Source organism: Aythya marila (genome assembly GCF_965140915.1).
Source record: "Aythya marila genome assembly, chromosome: 1".
Lineage (NCBI taxonomy): Eukaryota > Metazoa > Chordata > Aves > Anseriformes > Anatidae > Aythya > Aythya marila.
This window is the reverse complement of record NC_139042.1, coordinates 162,116,038-162,138,759: the sequence shown is the minus strand read 5'-3', so window position 1 is coordinate 162,138,759 and position 22,722 is coordinate 162,116,038. Positions and strand designations below refer to the sequence as shown.

The following is a 22,722-nucleotide window of genomic DNA, read 5'->3' as shown; positions in this document are numbered from 1 at the left end:
TTAGAAGGAACCATGGCACTGGCTGGGAGGGAACTGATTTTTTTTTCCCTTGCCTGCATCCATTTTCCCTGGTCCCATTAGCCATGTCTGTTTATCCATAGGCTGTCTCCCCTAGGAATTGGTTTAGAGGCTTAAGTGGGAATCATAATTGATCTCTAAAGGATAATTGCTAGCTGCAGAACATTTCCTAACCATCATGTGGTGATGGTTATCTTTAGTCACAATAAATGTAAGGGGAACATGATGATCAAAGTAAAAACTTCTATCAAGCATCTACAGTTCCAAGAGTACAAAGCATGCCAATGTATTGCAGAAGTAAACAACTCCAACTGACCAGATTTGGGGTAAGTAAAGATGGAGAAAGCAGTTTTTGTATAAAAATGTTCTTGTACTGGTCAAGTTCTAAAAGCATTCATCACGAAATGCTTGAAGTAGTTTTTAAGCTCACTGTTGATATCTGTGAATTTTGGAGAGTACTTTGGGTTTTGATTCAGGTATTGCTTTAAACCAATGTCTCTCTATCTGTTGTAGGAACTGAAAATGACTTTGCTAATATGTGTATATTATGCATATATGCAACAGAGTGGGTACTTGCTGAGAAATCCACTAATTCATCCTTCCCAGTAGGGAAATGAGCTTTTCAGCAGCACTGCGATACTACCTTATCTTTTTCTCTTGCAACCTGTACCATTTCATTTCAGCTGACAGCTTTTGAACAGCAGCCCCATTGCCTCAGTTAAGACACCTAACTTTGTGAACCTCCTAGCAGGCTTTAGAGATGTGCTTCAGCTGTGCAATGTGTGGAGGCAAACATGGATTCTAACGGTGCAGGCAATTTGCACTAAGGTGCACACTTTAGTGTTGTGGCAATGTACCTTCCCATTTTCTATTACTTATTAACCACGTGGAATCAGGTAGAATGAGCAGCACAAAGATCAGGTGAATCAGTAGTAGGTAATGCAAAGAATGTACAGGGAAAGGTTACCAACACGATCTTTTGCTGGAGGATCAAAACTCTGTTTCTCAATTAAATTAATATAAAGCATCAATCTCAAGGTTAATGATAATAAATAGGAGTTGTTTGGTCACAGTTGTTACTATTTTTTTTTAGCATTCTTATGGAAGAATTTACATTTTAAAGTCTCATAATTCTAAAATTATGTTGTCTTTGAAATTTAAGTGAATTATTTAATTTTGATGGTCTCCTCAGTGTAAGTATGGGGCCAAACCTGTTGTCACTTCACTTTACAAGCTTCAAACAGTTTAAACTTCTTCATAAATGTAAGCAAGGATTAGGCATTTTATCTTTACATTGTCTAACTAAAATCTTTGCTTATTGGCTAATGTGAATTTTGTATATGAAAAAAAAAACACACAACAAACAAAACAACACTTTTTTTTGAAATAGGTATTTTTGCAACACTAAAATGAAGATTTACAAAAGTTTTTTTGCAACTTGCAGCTTCTCAGATATTATAGAACATCTTTCAAGTATGCCACATGACTTTGCTAGCTGAAACAAACTGCAGGAGTGAGTGAGTCTTCAAAAACCAACTGAACTCTTCTAATAGCCTGTGTTCCTACCCAAAGGAAGGGGAAGATTCTGCGTTCCAAAGAGAGAACTCTCTCATGTTTCCAGCTATTTAAATAGGTAAACATTATTCATTTTGTTAAAAGGTCATTTGTTTTTTATGCATCACTGCCCAAACCACACCTAACCAGTTACATGAAAGCATCTCTATTTTGTTATCACCTCCTTTTCTGTTGCTGTCACTCTTTTTAACATGAGCAGAAGTGGAGTATCTGCATTTCCTAAAGCTTTTCCCCTGTAATTCCAGTGCTAAATCTTGCATCGTTTAAGAATTTCTGAGGGCGTAATTTTGGACATAAAAATAAGTTGCACCACAACTAGGTGAGGAGCTACTGAAAATGCTGACTGCCTTGCATAGTGTGTGGGATAAGGACTAATGCTGTATCTTCCGTGACAGTAAGGCAGTAGCATGGGGATGCATGAACTAGTTAATGCAGTTCTTCTAGGCTAGGGTAGGTTTGAAACCACCATGACTTGACTCAAGCTGGATGATTGGTAAGCATCTCAAACATCAGATAGATGCATGCACAGATGAGTACTTCAGAAGTGGTAGTGTGAACAGGTAAGGGCTGAGTAACGAGCCTCTGGAACAAATCTGGACGTCTTCACATTGTCTCCAAATCTCAGTAAGCCATTACCATGGAAAGTGCAACTGCCATAAATTTTACAGTGTAATGACATTGCACTATTAACTATTGTTTTACTAATAAGAAAAAATAGTGCTTAACAGCTCTCAGAATTCCGAATTATTCATTCATTCTCCTTTTAAACACGAACAAAACATGCTGAGCAGGTTTGCCCTCACCTAGCTACCGCTAGATGGCAGTCCAAGAAGTCACTTGTAGATTCATTTCCTTCTGGGAACCAATCTGCTTTGTTTCTCGACTCATGAACAGTCTCATTAAACCAGAAAATGTCAGGTTACACATTTGGACATATTATAAACTTCTGATGATTAATTTCATAGCATGATTTTTAACTCAGGCTTTTTTCACTTTTAAGTTAGATAGCTATTCCTTGTGTCTACTAACTTCTTTATGGCATATTCATGTTTTCTTTAAATAAACCATATGAACTGCCTGAACGTTTAAAGATTTTATTTTCCTTTTTAGATTTAAATTATAAAAATATAATCTTTTATACTTTTGGCCTTTCATATTAAAATATTTATCATGGTTGTAGTGCTTTCTGTTAAAACAGAAAGTTTGGGATTTTTTTTTTCTATCTTTTTCCTAGGATTGTGCAGATGAACAACTCTACCTTGACATCATCAGTTTATTCAATTATCTTGCTAACTAGAAAACCTCTGATTTTATTTATTCATTTTTAGTAAATGGAGGATATTTTTTTTTCTGTGTTTTGGGGGAGTAACAATATATATTCTCTTGCAAATGCTTACCTTACCCACCTTCACCAGATGGTAATGTAACAAGATAGTTTATGTTAACACTGTAGTGTGTGATCTGGAGTCATGTCTTTTTATATCCTGTTCAGCTTTCCAAAAAACATACAGGCAGAATGACTAAGCAGAGAAAAAAAGCAATCTATATAAAATTTACTGTAGGAATGGGGCTGCTTTATTTTTGTCAAATAGTTGGAAAAAATAACATAGCAAGCAGATGTCTTTTCATTCCACTGGAATCTTAATGTGGTTTGTTCCTTCCACTTTTTTTTTTTTTTTTTTTTTTTAAATTTTAAGTAAGAGACTGCAATTCAGGATAGGTATGATGGAGAGGTTTGAGGTTTTTTTTTTTAGGTGTCATGCTGCAATGCCACATGGTAGAACATGTTGCAAAATTTGACAATATATTTGGCAGTATACTGGACAACAACATAATCACAGCCACGTAATCTGAACTGAATTTGGTGTAGAAATGAGGTACCTCTGCTCAAATTTAACATGAAAAATCCTGAAAAATCATTTACATCTAAAACAAGATTTGATATCTGTGCTAGAAAACAATCACAAAAAAAAAATTCTATTTACACACTTCTTGAGTACAATAGCTTTCTTAAAAAATTATAAGAAATTCACCAGCATTTCGTTACTTATCCAGAAGTAATGCAAGAAAAATGGTCAGTTGCAAACGGTCATTGAGAAATTCCTTACAGCAGCATCAGAGCTGTTTGCTTTAACTGTATCCTAAGCCCTCCTAAATCACTAACAGCTGGCAACAAGTAACTCTCAAGAAAATGGCAAGTTAAAAGTTCCCAACTCATATTCATCTGAAGGCATATCTGAGAGAGTTCGTGACCTGAATGCTGAGGCTCTTAAACCTTCCTTTGCAATTATCAGAAGTATTTTCAACTTATACCACAGGAAAGTATTCCTTCAGTCATATCATGAAGAAGATTTTAAAAGACTCTGTGAAATGGGGCTCAAGAAATATTGCAGTGGAAACAAACAACGCAGTTTCTCTTTTTCTTTGCCATTATGCAAAACGTGCACTCTGTTCAGCTCCTGTAAGTCACTGCTGTCAGAAGAGGGGAGGAAAAGAGTATTTGAAATAAGTGCAGAGAAAACAATACATTAGAGCAAATTCTGAGTAACTTTTCTAAGAAAACTTGTTCCTATCCAGCTGGATTGTTGTCATCCTTAAGGTCATTGTGATTGCCTTTATGTCCAGGGTGCTGCAGTCAAAAGCAAGGGTTGTACCTAGGAGTGTTAGTGATTTATAAGCAGTAACAGGTATTGTTTGTTTGTTTTTTCCATGTGGTGATAGAAACTTTTACATGGAGCAACACCATAATGTACATACTAGCTGGCTACTAACTGCTAAATGCTGTCATTAGAGTACCACTGCCATAGTTTTCTACTTTACTGACGTCCCTTCACTTTGTGGACACTTGGAAACTTATTATATTAATTGGTATAAGCTACCTAAAGTGAGACTTAAGATAAAAGGAGACTACACTACATCAGGTAGTGTTTCCAAGAGCTTAACCACAGTGCAATTCCTGAGATCCATGGAAAATGGGCCAGCCAGAAGGATCTGAGACTCCCAAGTAGCAGAGGCGAAGTGTTCATGCTGGACAAAGGTAAATTAAGCAGCACATACTTAAAAAGGATGAGGCAGAGCTGTAACTTGAATGTATCCTAAGCATGATGTAAACTTTCACTACAGCCATCCTAACAGAGTAATCTTCCCTGTGAGAAATATGGAGTGATACTAAAGAAGAGAAGGAAGTAGAAAGCACACAACTTTTATAAAAGGAGGTTTAAAAATTGTAGCAAGAAAGAAATAGGCAAGAAATGAAGACATGCTGACAACTAAATCAGGTGGTATGAGTGTTATGAAAAGTACCAAAAGATTCAAAATGAGTGGGATAGATGATTTGATGTAAGAGCAGTCCTACATGAAACAAAAGAAGTTGACTTGGCTTATACATTAAAGCTGAATCATTTCCTTGCTAAAATAAGGGAGAGGGAGAAGGTGAGGGGAAACAAACTAGATCATAAAAAGGTCTTAGGATAATGCAGGGTTGGTCTTCACTGGGGTATTGCTCACAGAAGCTATAGTTTGATGAAATGCTAGCATCAAAATAAAACTGGGCAGTTCCGTATTTTGCTGTTTCAATTTTACAATTGTTTTATGGTATCTTCTTCACCATAAAAAGGAATTATGTGATGAGTTAGTAATGCTGCAAGCTCACAAATTTGACATAGACAAACTTATTTTCAAGAATTTATATAGTGCTTGACAGGTTCAGATGTGAATGGAGAAAAAACAAAGTAAAAGACTTTATCAAAGCAGTTATCAGATTTATGTGACTGAAGAATTTGCCTACTTTAATTATTCACCCTGCTTTTAAATACTTTCATACAAATTCCTTATGCTGAATTATTTTTTTTTTGAGGGGGGGGAGGAGAGGTGAGGATCTAAAAATATTTGTGTTATATTAAATTGCTTTGATTTGTCTTATATCTAATTATTTGATTAAAGATTACATTGCATTAATTATTGCATGTTTTTCTACAATGATGTCAGCCTATTTTCATATCCACAGCAGAGTATGTCTCTGTACTCTCTATCCTCTTAACAGAATATGGAAGTAGAACATCTATCATGCACAGCCATGCCCCTTTTCTTCCTATGGAAAAGGATCCACAGATTAAATCCTAAATGCATTTTGCTGAATCAGCTCCACTAAGAAGACTGTTGTGGATACGCTGGTATTCCTGTAATCCTCTCCACTACCTTTGCTACTAGGTCTAGGTAAATACGCCTTTGTGTTCTTTAAACATTTATCTTACATTTAATATTTTTTTGTGTATGTTTCTGGCCCTGAGCTCTTAGCTTTAACTCAGCCGCTGAATTAAAATTAGTAGCACTTTTTTTGCCTGGGGTTGATAGTCACCTTCAGTTCAGATAAATAAGGCATAAATCAAATGAATTGGCTGTTTTAGCCAGAAACTTTACCAATTATTATTTTTGACCAAAATCTATTGTATTGTCTGAAGGCTGAAAATGAGAGAGTTGTCACATTAGCAAACAAATTACTCATGCTAATATTTTCCTCCCTAATCCAGTTACACAAGAGATAAATGAGATTTAGAAATTCACTGCATAACCATGTCCTCTCATGCAAAAAGCAATAACTTTCTTCCTTAGGCTGTACAGGACTAGCTTTCAAATTTCAATAAACACTCTAGAATGTTGTTTTGTGGGACTTGGAGAAGTAATTAAGAATGAAGAGCCTTTTCACTATTTGGCTAACTGAATAAAACATTAGGGGCCCTAATCTTGTGCTGCGAGTGAAGTATTGGCTTCCCAAAATCATCATCTCTTGTCAAAGTTGGTATTAACTGTTCTGGGCAGATAGGAAGCAGCCTTAACATCAGAATGACTTTGCAGTTGTATATATATACTGTACAAAAATATAGTAAGCAATACTCTGTGTATTTAAATTTCCATAAGACATTAAGCCTCATTCCTACGCAGGGCAGTATCCTCAGTCATGACAGATATGTTAGCAAGATGATGAGCAAAGCTTACACAGCTATTGCTTGTGCTGTGTTAGCACTGGTGTGCATGCATCACTCTGTGCTAAAAGGTGATTTATCAGAATAAAAGTGTATGCAGTCGAGCATAATGCAAAGCAACCCTAAGCCTATTCTAAATTGAAATGTTTGAATGAAACAAATACATTAATGTGTTTTAAGCCTGTCCCCTGAATTTTTCACTGTTTCCCTAGTTCTTGTTTAGGAAAAAATAATGGTTACTGGTTTTATATTTTTTCCTTTTCTGTACCACCTGAGATTTTATATGCTGCTATTATACCTCTCCTTGATCAACCTTTTTAAAGCTACGGTGGCTTAGTCTATTTAGGCTACGCAAAGGCTGTACTGTACATCTGGTTATACCTCTCATCCTTTAGTGTGTCCTGCTTCTGATAAAATCTTTTTGAGACAGATCTAACACAATGGTTTTATAGGTTGCCATAATGATGCTTAATTCCTTTCCTAATAATTCACAACAATTTTATTTGCCGTTTTAATTACCATGTAGCATTAAATTGGCATGCTCAGCTGGCATCCCACAACAATTTGAAATTCTGGAGATGCAAGAGCAGTTTTGGAACTCTAAAAAGGGGAATCAAAAATCTCCCTCTTACATTACAACAGAGAAATTATTACTTTCTTTTGTCAATGTTGAATTCCAATTCCTATTTGCTTTCTACTAGAACAATGACATGATGTCACGTTTCATACTCAGTTTTATAAAAGCAATTTTAATCTGCAATTCGTTTGCTAGCTAACTATGGTACTTTATACTCTCTTCTGAAACTATGAGTTTGTTGGGCAGTGCAAGTCCTAGGGGAGACATCTGCAGGACTGTCCCGACAACCTCTCACCACTGTGAAAACTGGCTTTTTAGAAAGCCAAATACAATGTATTGATTGAATTGCCATTTTTTGTATGCTCTTTGACTCCTTCAAAGAACTCCAATAGATGAGCAAGACATGACTAGCTTTTTGAAAAGCTGTACTGGATCTTCATCACAGTATGTAACCAGATATTACCTGTTTGCCAGGCACGGGAATCAGACCCTGGTTCTCCAAACCCCTCTTCAAGCCCTTTGGAAGTTACTAGTATCACATTCACTACCTTCCTCTTTTCTAACACCGAGGCCAATTTATACAATAGTTTGCACCTTGAAGTTTTTCATTGCATGAGCTTTAGATTTGAGGTTCCATCAGACTCTTTGGGAAATTAATCTGGTCCAGGCAAGCTGTTTTTATTTATTGATATGTTTAAAAAAATCCTCTTCTTATGGCACTGTAACACCAGTTGATTTTTTGGAATTGGCCTGCGAAGAAGGGCCAGAAGAAGTTAAAATGACAAAAATTTCTTTCATCGCAAATAGTTATGTTAATTTAAAACAAACAAACAAAAAAACCAACAACAACAACTAGCCAAACCCAAGAGCCCAGTACAAAGTTAGCTTGCTGCATCATTTCTGTTAAGGATAACTATCAAAATTAGAAACTGCAAAGATTTGGTAAATTACAGCTAGTAAGAAAATTAGTGGAAGATTGTTCTTGTGTATTTGACAGTCCCATGTCCATTTGATTTTTGAGGGAAAAAGAAAAAATGTGTTAATTTGATTCCATGTTAATTTCCACTGCAACATTAACAATAACTTGTATAACTTTATATTTCTCCTTTCAAATGTTTATCATTATGTATACAACTATCAGTCTTAGTTGTATCAACCTATTATTTCCCATCTCTCAGTCTGACATTTATACATTTTAAATACTTATGGACAGTTCCAGGTCTTCCTAGATCATTAACTAAATTTAATCTATTTTCTTCTATGTGCATGATTCATTTCCACTTTTGGACCAGTGAGGTCAGAAGCTGCGTGTTGTGGAGAAGCTCAGCTGGAATTTCAAACACATTCTGCCTTATTGGTCATCAAAATGTGTACCCACGAGCATAACTATGCATGAAGGATGTATGATGAGCTAGTGTTTGCTCAGCCATTTATAGAATCACAGAATGGTTTGGGTTGGAAGGGACCTTAAGGATTACCCAGTTCCAACCCCCTGCTGTGAGCAGGGACACCTCCCACCAGACCAGGTTGCCCAAAGCCCCATCCAGCCTGGCCTTGACCACTTCTAGGGATGGGGCATCTACAACTTCCCCGGTCATTTCTGTTACTCTTGAGTGATTTACTACATATTCCTATATACTAATTACTATTAGTAGAGCCACAAAGAGAATGGAGATCATTGTCAGAATACCTCTAGCTATGCTATTGCCTTAGAGTGCACCAGCCCCCCCGTATACTCCTGTTCAAGGGCCAGGGATAATATTTGCACACACTTTTAACATCTGCCTGTACTTCCAGTCTCTGTCTCTCATTGCTAGCTTGCTTCATCAGAGATTTATAATCTTTCAAGAAGTCAAAATCTGATGTGTTGGCAATGCTATACATATCTTAAAAGACAAGAAGGGAGAAATATTTTCAAGTCTGAAAGAGGTTGCAGTGTATCAAAGGTAGAAATGAGCTATTTTTATTTCAGCAAGCTTTACAGGCAGAGCTTTAGTACTGTATTGTAACTGTCAGCATATGCTGGTTTGGGGCATCTAATCAGCATGCTGCTCTTACCTACTTGTATTCACATTTCATTCTGCATTTCTCTCTAAAGCATGAAGAACAGTCTTAGGCATATTTTGATAGCAAACTGATGGAAACCTACATCAGAGCAGAAGGATTGGATGAATAATTATACTGCTAATCCCACCTGCTGTCACACAACAAATACATGTAAAGAAATGTATAGATATGCCAGTTAATCTTAGCAGTTACCATCCCAGCAACATTGCAATTGTGCTGGCAAGGGCACGGCAGGCATTGACTTACTGTCAGAGCTATCCCAGCGCTGCTTCCTGGAGGCTCAGCTCTCCGGGGCAGACACAACCTGCAGTCTGTGCGCCCCTTCGACTTTCAGGCAGTGGGATATCACAGCCCGCTGGGGAAAGCGGCACGCTTCCCATGCCACGTTTGGATGATTCTGCGGGTCAGTGCCTGGGTGACAGTACAATGGTTTAATTTCTTGCTCTTCTCCAGTGTGTTCCCAACCCCAAGAAAGCAATGCAGTGGGATCAGTGCAAGTGCTCAGACAGCATCTCACAGCTGTGCACAGTCACTAAGAAAGGGACCATCTCCTTGCACGATCTTTTCCATTACAAATTTACACTATGACAACGACAACGTGCCTCAAAGCAAATAACTGTTTACAGAAAATATGATCTAGTCAGAATTGTGTAGACTGTTGTGGCCAAGTCATCAACATGTCTTATGTGTTACTTCAGCTGCTCCTTGATCTGATGAGTCCCAGTGTTTGTGCTCCCTTTTGGAACCACAGCACCTTGGAGTTTTTATATACGTTGTAATTTGTGTTTAGTACCCTCTGTTTCCATTGTTTTCTTTTCCAAGGGAAGAGTATGTAAGTCCTTCTCACCTTTCAGTGGTGCAACCTGAACCAAGCAGGATAGAAATATTCTGTCCCAGATGTCTAATCTGAAGCCCATACCTGTGCGGGGCTGTCAGAAGAAGGCAGATGTGCATCTTGGTTCCACCTTGACGGGGAACTGGGACACAACATGCATCTGCACCTGGCCCCAAGAGCTCAGACGTCCTCCCAGAACCCCAGCTTTGGACTTAACCCCCAAGCCTGATGTTTAGATATCTGTTAGATGAGCAACACACACAGAAAGGTTGCTTGGCATTCACGGTTTTAACACAGTGTATGTACTGTAAAGAAAGACTAACAGACAATATCAAGCCTAAAAGAGCCTTGCCACCTAGGTGGTGTATGAAAAATACCCATTCCTCTAGGGTACTTTTGCAGCTCTTGCCCCCAGTCTGTGGGCATGCAATAAAAAGAAAAATAATTGGGCTTATTTGATACGCATTTGTTTTTTATTGTCAAATTGATCTGATGTCTTATTCCAGCATTTTGAGCTTTCTCTTAGAACATCCATCAAAATTTGTATAGGGATCTAAGACCTTCTCATCCTTACACAAGAGAATTAACAACAGGCAGTCCTGAAATATGATGTTAACATTTGCAATTCTACACAGCTATTTTTAATACCACACTCTTTTTTTTTTTTCTTTTTTTTTTCCAATATTTGCAACTCAGTTTTTCATATCTCTTCTCTGCTCCCGCTTGAAAATAGAGAAAGACAGAGAATTTTAGAAAGCACCCATTTAATTTGCTGTATGAATGGGAGACTGCAGGAAGATGAAATCAAGAAGTTGTCACCCTGAAATGAGAACAAAGCCATGTGGTAGTAGCATTGTAAAAACATTAAGGAAAGTCTCTGCTTATTACAGTCAATCCCAGCCCTTTCAAATAACAAACCTATTAAAGAATTTCTAGGTAGGCTAACTGCTTTCTGTGGTATTTTAGAAAATGGAAGAAAACAGAAGGTAAGGCATATGTTGTGTTAAGAGAATTTTTAAGATTGAAGGTGTGATGCCACTTAAGCACTGACAGCTGCAGTGGTCATAACTTGAAATGTCTTCGCAAATACTAAAATCATAAAATCAGAATTCTGCTGTGGTATAGAATGGCACTGCTCAGAAGCCATAAGCTTTTGAAAGATCTTTTGGCTGTTTTACAAATTATCTTTCTCATTTCTAACTACTGCAAGTCATAAAGATGTTTCATCATTCCATGCCTATTTATCATATTTGGGATATGTGTGATGGTGAATACTGTTCACAGTGTCATACTGGTATTACCAGGAACAACGAACGTAAGACATTTAAAAACAAAAAGGAGTCCACCTAACAGGTTCAACCATTTACATTCAACTCAATCTCTACCTTTTTTTTTTTTTTTTTTTTTTTTTTTTTTTTTTTTCTTGCTACAGTCCACTACTGATTTCATCTCTGGATACAGACCAACCCATGTTCTGAACTCTTGGCTTCAGTAGCCTTTAGAATTTATCCATGCTTAACCTTTCCATTAAATAGTGATGCTTAAATTCATTTTTATTTTTTCAGATTGGTAGAATAACTGTTTTCTGCTCCACTTGCTAATTAAACCAAACCTTCTGTTTGGAATTTGCCGTTTTGTTGGGCTGATGGGTTTACTGGGGTATGTTTTGAGCCTTGCTACATTCATAAAACCTTCCTGAATTTGCTGGCTACTGCATGCATCTGCTCCATTGATATTTCTATCCTGATTCTCCATACTGTTCTTCCACAGCTTTCTGGATGATCTTTTCAATTAGAGCACAGTCTTGAGATTTTATTTTCCCAAGAAGAATTATGTAACGTTTATACTGAGTCATATTTGCCATCTGCTGATCCAACCACATAAACAATCCAAATTCTTTAAAAACTGAGTTTTCCCTAGTATCCTGCTTCTAATGTAATTATTCACTACTGTGCAGGTTTACGCACATACCCCTGCCTTACAGTTAGCTCTTCACAGAATACTGGCACCTCTTCAGGCTCTCAGCAAACATCAAGAAGCTTATCCAAGCCACATATACAGAAGATACATGTGAGAAGGTATTTATCAGGTGATGCATGAGACTGTATACAAAATCAAATCCAAGGCAGAAATAAAGGAAAATTATGACTACACCAACAAAGGGCATTGCGAACCTTCAGAACAGAAATTGGAGTATTCTTAGTTTATGGCCAGCCTTTTTGGAACTAACTAATGAATTCAAGTGGCTGATAGCAAGATACAGAACTTTTTACTTCAGCTTTAAGTTGGTTTTCCACTGGGACTCTGCTGTGACTAAGGACTTAAGTCGTAAATCCAAACTCATGTGATTATGCATTTATTTATTCAAAAACAAACTTTAATGAAACACTTGTGATCACAGAATCAGACCTTACAATTGCTATTTATATCAGACTGTTTCAATCAGAAAGGCCATAGTTATAGAGTCTCTGTACCTAATAATTTTATGTCAGTGCTCAATTATGCGTCCTGTTGACAAGATTGCAGAAGACAGTTTCATATTCTGAAAATGCCAAACTACATAAAATATATTTTCTGTCGTTTTGTTGCTGTGGACAACTATATTGGAAAGATAGGTCTCCATGATGATATATATATATATATATTTCTATTTGAGAGATTAAGTTAGTTTAATCAGGTAAAAAAAAAAAAAAAAAAGCATGAAAACATCTGTTAAACTGTTGCTGAGAAGGACTAAAGCCAATTATTTGTGAAATCAACACAGATCCTTCCATTGACTTGAAGGTACTATAGAACTGAAGTAATTAACACTCACTCTGAAAACATAACATTAAAATCCTGCCTGCCACAATGCCATTTTGCCATTGCTGTGTTTTACATCTTGCGAGTACAGTTAATGGGAGAATGCCGTTGAACTCAGTGGGGGAACAGCATGGGGTCTTCACTTCTTTGCCTGTTGTACCTCTGGCGCTACCTACACAAAGTGCTAAACTTAAACAGGGCCATGGGGCTGTAATGGGACTTTCTGTGTACGCACAGCATCAAGCTGTGCATTAAACAAGGATGTGCTCATGGGCTGGCCAGCTTAGCTTGTCAAACCAAAAGCTGTGAGTGCGATCCATTCTGTGCCAGAAAGCCATGCAACTGACGAGGCTGCGGGTCCCAAACCCGTCCCAGAACGAGGGGCGGGCTGACAGACCCCACGGATACCGGGACACACCGCTCGCCCCTCGCACCTGACTGACCGCCGCCGGCAGCCCCGCTCGCCGAGCCGACACCTCAGCGCTGCTCCTCACCCCCACGGGGCCCGGCTCTGCCCTCCTGCCCACCCCACGAATGAAGCCCCGCGATGCCGGCCGCCTCCCCTCACGTCCCCTCACGGCACCGCCTCGCCCCCCGCCCTGCCAGCGGCCCCTCCCCGCTTTCCTTCCCTCCCTCCCTCCCTTTCCCCTTGCGCAGCGCCAGGCGGCGCCACCTCCCCGGAGCTCCCCGGGGGCACCCCTGCGGCTGACGGACCCCGGCCCTCTCCCCGCTCCATCCCTCCCCTCCCGGGCCCGATGGCGGCGCAGCCCTAACGGCTGCCAAGGGCCGGAGCCCGCCGTTGGGCGGGGCGGGCGGAGGGCGGGGCGGGAGGGAGCAGCCCCCGGGAGCGTCTCCCCAGCAACCGCCCCCCCCGGCCCGCCCCGCCGCCCCCCGTCAGGGCGCTGCCCCCCCCCCACCCGCACCACCGCACCCCGGGACCGCCTCGGTTGCGGGGGGCCGAGGCTGCCCCTGCAGGCCGGGGTGCCCGGGGAGGGAGCGAGGCGGATGAAGAGCCGCCCCCCTCCCTCCTTCCTTCCCTCCCGCACTCCACCCAGGAGCGATCCAGTGAAAGCGGGAGGAGGTGATTCTCCTCCTCCTCCTCCTTCTCCTTCTCTCCCTCCCTCCCTCCCTCCCTCCCGCCGCTGCTCCCGCTGGTGTGGAGGGGACTGCAGGAATCTCCGCGCCGCGCCGAGGCAGGGCTGTGGGGGGAGCGGAGCCGCGCTGTGGAGAGCGGGGGCCGCCCCCGGTCCCTGGCCATGGGCAAGGACCAGGAGCTGCTGGAGGCTGCTCGCACGGGGAATGTGGCTCTGGTGGAGAAACTCCTGTCTGGGAGGAAAGGAGGGATCCTGGGCAGTGGATCTGGAGCTATTCCCTTATCCAGCTTGCTGAGGTAGGGGCACCATTCCCCGTCAGGCGCTGGGGTATTCACCTCCTCTTCCTCACCATCACCATCGCCCCTCTCATCTCCATTCCCACCCCTGTATCCTGGCAGTGACAATAAATGGTTCACTCTCCAGCCGAGTACGAGAGTGTCTGTGTTTAAAGTCGCAGGCAGGCATTTTATTAACACGGCGGTTCTGAATTTCTTGCCTTCAATGCGTCAGTGAGGTACTTGTTCATTCTGTTACCAGCGGCGGTGCAGAACTTGTATGTCTATGGCCGGGCTAACATGCACGGTGTATCGACCGCTCGCCTTTGGTATTTCATCTCCAAATTACTACTTTTAATCACGGGTTAATCACAGAAAAGGCGTTGCGTGTGGAGAATTCGGTGTGGAAAGCCGTAGCTTCCCCCCTCACCCGTAGTTGCTACCCTCACTTGCAGAAGAAATTAGGCATGCCATAGTAATGAGCCTACACAACAAAGACGGGGAATCTTTCCTCTGAGAGATCATCGAGCCAGACAGGGGCGTCAAACTTAGGGAGCAGGTTAGGTAATAGCAGGATTACTTTCAAGGTACCTGGATTTAGTGGAGTGAAACTGGGTTACTGGCCATGCTGGTGGAAGGACTTAACTTGAACTGTGTCATGTCTCAGACAATTTACAGCATGGCTCTGGTGCGAAGTTTCATCACGCTCCCAAGAGCGTGATCTCAGGCATTTATGACATTTGGCAGTATTCAGAGAGAAGGTCTGCAGCACGCAGCCCAGTGCTAGTGGTGAATACTACACTAGCTGTAGCAGGAGACGACAAAATGAACAGACACACTGTTGACCTAGAACTTGAATCGATTGTTAAGTCTAGTTATTTATTTATTTGTGAAAGGAGGAAAAGGCCTGGAGAAATGGAAACTGCTTAAATACAGATGTATTTTTGATTCTATTGCCAGTACATCCTAATCACTATATTTATATTATATCAGTATTCCCTATCAGAAGATATTTCGTGTAACTATCCAGATTATAGTTGCATAAATTCTATTATAAAGCCTTTTTATTTTGAGGATGTTTTTAGTGCTGTAAACAACAACAGTCCACATATTCGTAGTTTACCAAACTTCTGTGGTGCTCCAGTTCAATTACTTATTGAACTATTGTTTAATTACTAGCCCATTGACTAAAATCAAAACACAGAGTGCAATTGCTTTTTGTGCTGTAGTTGCATATGGTGCTTAGCAGGGGATATGCCAGATAATTGGTTTAACTTAAAATATAAGGCTTTTTAAAAATGTGATGACCATTTTTGGTAATAACAGAGGGAAGTTCACTTTAGTACAGTGATTAGCCATTTATAATCCAGTTCTACCGCGTGATTTGTGTAGTGAGTTTCTTCAGGGCTAGCACCTGTGCTATGTTCTTGCACTGCTACTTTCATGTTGTATATCACAAGTTCTGTATATCCAGAGGAAACGTCTTTGCTTGTGTTTTTCACTTTTTATTAAACAAGTGTTTTATTTTGTGTATACAGAACCCATTAACCATGTGTTTTGTATATACAGATGTGTCATGGTACTAATTGTTTGCCACGCAAAATCTAGGCATTTCACATTGTAAACTCAACTGTATTTTTTTTTCTGGAAGGGCACTCAACTTAAAAAAGAAGTAGAGTAAAGTAAAACACGCACTGTTTTATTTATGCTGTTTCTTTGTAGTGGTATAAAGGATTTTTATGGCTTCTGTAAACATAACTTCAAAAATCAAAAGCAAATATTTAGCACACAGTTGCTAAAATGTTTCATATCTCAAAGAAGCTGATTCCATACATTTAAAAAGAAGTCAGTAGTGGTTAGGTGTGTAAACATTTGCTGTTTAGAGGGAATCTTAACAATTTCATTGACTTCACCAGAAATGCTCAAAGAAGAAGCTACTATATAGCTACTGAACATGCTTTCCAGAAAGAGTTATATGTGCTAGGTATTTTAGTGTACCTTTGTTGGAGAAGTTATATGACTGAGCTGATGCCAGTAACCGTAGATTAGGTCCAGAATGACATGCAAGATTAAGTCAAAGAAGTAGGATTGTGTCTTGGTACAGGATACATGGAAACAGAAGGTATTGAAAGGGAGTTGTACTAACACCTAGATCCTCTTTAGGAGAACAGTGCTTACTGAAAATAACAAGTTTTAGAGGAGCACAATATAAAAGTTAGAACTTGAGGATGGGGGGGGGATCTGAAGATTTTTTAATAGAAAACAGATTGCAGCAGCTTTAAAAGTAGCTGTGCTTGTATTTTTTCCATACGGTTTATTAGACTGAAAACTGCTTTTGCAGAAGTGCTTTTGAAAGTTATAATGAAGAGAAAGTGATAGGCAAAAAATATAGGGACACATTTTTCTTCTTTTTTGTAGACTCTTTAGGAGATATTGTGTTTGACAGTGTCTTCTAGCATTTCACCATAGTTGTCACTGAGTTCCTAAAATGGTGCCCCAGAAAGGCACACATTACTGTTTGTTTCTCCTTCTGGCAATGCTGTTCCTAGCATTAGACTGTGAGAGTTCAAGTCTTTCAGCATGCAAGTGGACAAACACCGTGCCTGATGTGTTGGTCTAAGTAGGAGTTATCTTCCCTTTCTTCTAAGAACAAAACTCAGTTGATGTGGCTGAACCTTTCATGGCCTTGTGCCTTTCTTTGTGGAAATTTGCTTTGCAGGAATTATGTACCTTCTGAATGAAATTTAATATTCATGAATTGACAGATGCACATTGATTGTTATCTGAAACGAGGAACAAACTACCTGAACTCTGATCTTCTATTTACATTTTTATAACTTTTTTTCTGACTCAGCACCTTTTATGGCACTTGAGGGAAAAACAGGGCAAGCCTCTGCATGGTTATTTTATAGTTGAACATATTCATTGATGCTAATTGTGTAGTAAATTATCTGATGTTTAAAGGGCAGGCTTCTAACTTAAAAATCATTATACTAAATTATGGCAGTTCAGGAAACAACACAGTTCAGCAAGGCTAGTTAAGCACACATCCAGGTATAAGAACGAGTTCCTGTGAGGACTTAACACGTGCTTTAATCACAGTACATGCAAAGTGCATAAAAATGGTATATGCTTAATTAAGAGGTCATAGGCACCCAGATATCTATAATGGCTGCTGTGTAAGACTTCATGCCCTAATTAGTTTATCTGAAGGAATGACAACCAACCTATTGTGTTTGACTGTGTGGATGGTATAGCTTCCTGCACTTCAGGAGATGTGCTGCAAGGCCCCAGGTCAGTTTGTGGCCCCTTATCTCAATCTTCGTTCTTTGCTCTGGAATGTAAAGATTGCACAGTGAGGGTAAATTCCTCAGATGCAAAAGTTAACATAAGGCATGGTAGCATACTACTTCAAGTATAATCCTCAGGGAACAGATGACAGGGTTATTTAGTTGCTTAAACCTACCTGTTTGGTTGCACTTGCTTTGGATGTGCGTGGGTTTCTGAGTCATCTGCACGGACTGATGGACTTAACGAAGAATCATGCCCGTTGGAGATGCAGCTAGATTCCACTCTAGGACATCTGAGGTTGCATTACACACCTCTGTGTGGGCTACAGTTTCCAAATCAGCTCAGTAGTGCAGGGCTGGGATCTGTTCTTTAACTATGAAACAAGGATATTTTGAGACACCTCAGAAACTGTTCAGAGTTTAGAAGGCCAAAAAGTAAGGTAATTTTCTTTTCTCTCTTTCCTCTGAGATTCCACTTCCTGGAATTGTCCTGGATTAATATATTAACTATGTTTCAAAATTCTTCTTCAAAAAAAAGTTTTTTAGGGATTTGATTGAAAATAAATAGGAGGAATTTTCGATTTTTGTCCCTCTAACAATCTGTCATTCAGTATCACAAGACATTAAATGTACACAGAATGACTTAATACATTAAGTAAAAGTATTAAAGTGTTTCTAACAAAACTAGTTTTTTTTTTTTTTTTTTCTTTTTTCTTTTTTCTGTCTTTGACTATACACATACACATAACACCGTTTTATTGACCAACAGGCTTTTCAGTACTAGGTAGAGACAGGCTTAGACAGGCTTTCAAACTGTTTTGGTAAAACAAACAAACAAACAAAGAAACAACTTTAAAGTTTTCATAGATCTCAGAGACCTTATATCATTTTGCCATATGCAGTCACGTACAATCCTTTTTGCTCAACTAGTATGTTATAGCCTAAATAAAAATGGTTAGTTCTTGATTAAATACTAATGTGTAGTCTTTTTAAACTCTGCATTTTAAAGGAGCTTTGGATGTTTTGCAGGACTAAGGGACAGATTATGAATTACTATGTGAACTGGCATAGAGCAGTAGGGAAGGGTGAGTTGGCCCATTTTTGCTCTTTGTTGGCTCCTGCCATTACACAGCATGGGCGGGCGGAGCAGCCCGCATGGAGCTGTTTTTTCCCCTTCTCCACTTGGCAGGCGGCGGCGGGGAATGGCTCCATTCTTTGCTCATCCTTACTTCGTGCAGATACGCCACATATATGCCTGGCCCAAGATATTTCTTCTCTAAAGTATAAGAAACCCAGCAAGCAGATTGTCAGTCTGCGAGTCGCAATCTGTTTCCTCATCTGTTTCTCAGAGCAGTGTCTTGCTCGCAGCAAAGCCACGGTTTAGCCTGATGGCCCTGGTGCATGCTGAGAACCACACGAATCTACTTCTATCCTTGTGCAGAGCCCTGCGATTCACTCAACTTCCTGTGACAAATCAGATCGCACTTAAGAACAGCTTGTAGAGAAAAAAGTATGTTAAAATTAAAATATTTTACAAAGCTTTAGTTAAAAGATTAACAGCCTTTTTCACATTTTAATTTAAATAACAAAAGGATCCCTTATCAACAAAAATAGAGGCACTAGTTCTGTTCTTCATTGCACATAACATTGTTTGAAGGAAGAGAAAAAAAATTCTTTGGTTGATTTTTATAGAGATTCTATTATATGAGGCTTGCTGTAGCAGGTTCCTGGGCTCACATACTTCTGAGTTCAGTTTTAGTCTTGCTTCTATGTCGAAAGGTATTTATTCCAGGTTACCAGTGCTGATAGCAAACTGACAAGTATTTGTTACATATAGGTCAATGGGGCATTCATTTAGTCTATGCTTATTTCTAATTTTAGTTACACTTCTTTTAATTAATACATACTAGTTTTTGCACTGGTGTCCCAAGCACAAACCAGCATTTCCAGATTCCCAAATTACCTTCTTTGTCCGGTCAAAGTAAGAAATTCAAGTCTTTTGGAGACAGATTTCATTTTTTCTTCCTTTTGTCTTTCAGTATGAAATGCAAATTAATGACCGCTACCGCGCTTAATTTATGGTGTTCAGTATATAGTGTTCAATGATAGTTGATTGCTGCCTTGATTCTGCATGGTTGCCCTTTCAAATGTACAGGCTTCTGCTATAATGTAACCTTAATTTTGTTATTTTCTACCTTTCTTAGACTTATTTTTATTCTTATTTCTAATAAATGTTTTCAATCAAAGTTTAGACTAGGCTTTATCTACAAAGTTCCTGAAATTTCTTCACCAGTTTGAAATATTTACAATAAGTAAAGATAGCAATATGGACAATTTTCAGGACATCTGGTAGAAATCTTATTGTTAAGGGCAAGTCAATTCACAAAGTTTATGTGATGAAGTTTCACTTAGAGCTCAACATGACCCTGGATTCACAGCTCTCTAGTCAATCTCTGTGCATAAAGTTCTCACTTTTCATTTCACATCTTATTTCCTGAGTGCTGTTAAAGTTTACGTTCTACTGATTTTCTAAAAACTGTTGGACCAAATGTAAAAAATAAATAAATACATAAGATTGAGAACTGTAGATATACTGTAAAATATACTGTGGTCATATCTGCCCATAGAGAGAATGATATGGGATGTAGTAGTGCTGGGAAGACTGATGGAGATTATGATGGGGACAGGGAAGACTAATAAGAAAAAATTTACAAACAGTTTAAGGAGAAATTGGGGGGTGGGAAGGAGAAAGAAAAGCTGATGTATCTAAAAAGAATATTACTAAAACAATTCTTTAGGAGGTGGTGAATGTCTAAATATTTGGTGGACCATAAAAATGTATTTTGCACCCCATCTTGTTTTCCCCCTTTTCCCTCATCGATGATGTTAGTAGATGATTCAATAGAATGTAGGTGATTCAATAGAATGAATGCTGCATTATACATTTTTAAATGATTTTACTAATTTTAAGTGGTGGTGTGTTACGAGAACTAAGAGGGGAAATAAATGAAATAGAACAACGAAGAATGATGTAATCTGAAAGGTCTGCTATCTTGTGACTTGTCAAGGTTGGAAATGTTATGATGAGCAAATGCAGATGCTTTTAGGACAATCATTTTACAGTAACTGCACTGGTGACCAAGAAGAACATATCCATGTTTTAAAAATTCTACAGCTAAATTCTCTTCTCCTTATAGCTCTATAGGCCATTTTTTATTGCCCTGACAATAGCACTAGCTGAAGCATTCTATAAACTGTTTTAATTCATGCTACGGGTATATAATCCCTAAGAGACAATATTGTTCAGAGTACAGTTTCACTCCCTTTCCTCCAGCAAGGTTAGCCTGCTTGGCTGGGGAAATGGCATATACACAAGTTCCACAGCTGCAGAATTCCCTTCTGCTATGGGATTTTTCTGTTGGCCACTTCCAATCAGAGTACACATCCTAATCATTTTTATTACTTCAAGATAAAATATTTTGACATCTTCTTATGTTAAATGCGTAAGACATAATGAGTGGTGTTAATTCCTGCCTACTGATATGAAATTTTCATGTACATGGAAAATCCTTTTCTTCCCCTTTTGGGAAGTAGGGAATACATTTTATTTGAACTTCATAGCCTTTATGTGAAGACTTTTATTACTTTTTAATTACTTTTTTCCTGATGACAGTAGTTTCAATGTGTTCATTTTGCATTTAAGAAGTGATATAACAATTCTTCTGTACCTAATTTAATATCTATGAATTTCTAATAATGTATGCCTATCTAATATAAGAGCTTCTGAGAGATTTAATTCCATGAGGTTGTGCTATTATTAAAATAATTTTACAGTTTCCGATCTAGTGCACATACATTTTCTAAAGAAAGAAGAAATGACATCTTGAGTGCTTCCTGTTTAAAACACCCAATGGTAGATATGTTTCTATAGGTGCTGATGTCTGTGGTAGGTGTCTAAGTTCCAGTTATAGCTAATGGAATCAAGTTGATATAGTTAGGGAGCAGATTTAGTTCACTCCAAAGCGGATATAGAGTGATTTTATTTCAAACTGGACCGCATCCCTGATTTAAATATTTTTGTGGGTAAAACATTTCAGTGAAGAACAGAAAAAGGGCAATTCTAATAGAAGGTATATGTGGAATGTACGACCACTTAAATTACTAAGTTAAAAAACAAAACAAACAAACAAAAAAACCACCCACAAAACCAACAACAACAACACAGAATTTCTCTCCATATTTCATAGCTGATTTGGATAAATTTGTACATAGTAGTAGGCATTAGGTAACAGAGAAAATTGAAAGATTACATGATCCAAGGGCAAAATCAAGTGCTAGATGGTTAGGCAAGTTAGGAAGTTAGGCATACATGAAAGATACTTAAAAAGGTTTGTTACAGATGCACCGAGTGTGTAGGGATGGAACTAGAAAAAGCTTAGCAAGAGTTGAAACTAGTGAGGGATGGACAGGGCAAAATCAAATACATTGGCAGCAAAAGAAAAGTGGACCAACTGCTCAGTAGGGCAGCAGACCCAATGACAAAGGACAGAGAAAAGGCTAAGCACTCCCTTTTCTGCCTTGTTTTTTGGTGGTAAAATTTGACTTTCCAAGTTCTTGAGCTTAGCAGCAAAGTTTGTCTGTCAAAGAAACATTGAAGAGGAATGCCAGAATAACACTTAAATTCAAGGGAATGTGTTGTCCCAGATGTGTTATGTCCGAGGGGGTTGACCAATATTGCTGTGAGGCTACTGAAAGGTCAAACATACAAAGTTTCTGAAAACTGGAAAAGGAAAATGTCATGGCCTTCTTCAGAAAGGGCAAGAAAGAGACTCTGGGCACATCAGCCTATTCTCTCTTCTACAGAAAATTATAGAGCATAACTAACATCATGGAAACCATTTCCAGGCACATGAAGGACAAGGTGACTGGAAACAGCCAGCATGGATTTACCAAACTCAGATTGCGCCTGATCAATCTTAATTGCTCTCTACAATGAGCTGACTGCCTCTGTAGATGAGGGAAACACCATGAATGTTGTTTAACTGGACTTTGGAGCAGTCTCTTTCAGACCAAACAGTGAGCTGTGGACTGAATAAGAGGATAATAAGATGGTTGGAAAGTTGGCTGGACTTCATGGCTTGCAGCATTGTGATCAACAGTGCAAACTCTCACTGATGGTGTCTACTACAGATTTTCCTCAGGATTTA

General features: G+C 39.0%; 1 protein-coding gene across 6 annotated transcripts in view; it reads left to right on the top strand.

Moving 5' to 3' along the window:
* Positions 1-14,112: 14,112 nt before the first annotated feature.
* Positions 14,113-22,722, top strand: part of ANKS1B (ankyrin repeat and sterile alpha motif domain containing 1B) — a gene marked incomplete at its 5' end in the record, with an annotated part of 434,494 nt that continues 425,884 nt past the window's right edge. For all 6 annotated transcript variants that reach the window (XM_082773376.1, XM_082773377.1, XM_082773375.1 and 3 more), the window contains one exon: positions 14,113-14,246. In XM_082773376.1, coding sequence (XP_082629502.1) covers positions 14,113-14,246 — 134 coding nt within the window. The remainder of the gene's footprint in view (positions 14,247-22,722) is intronic.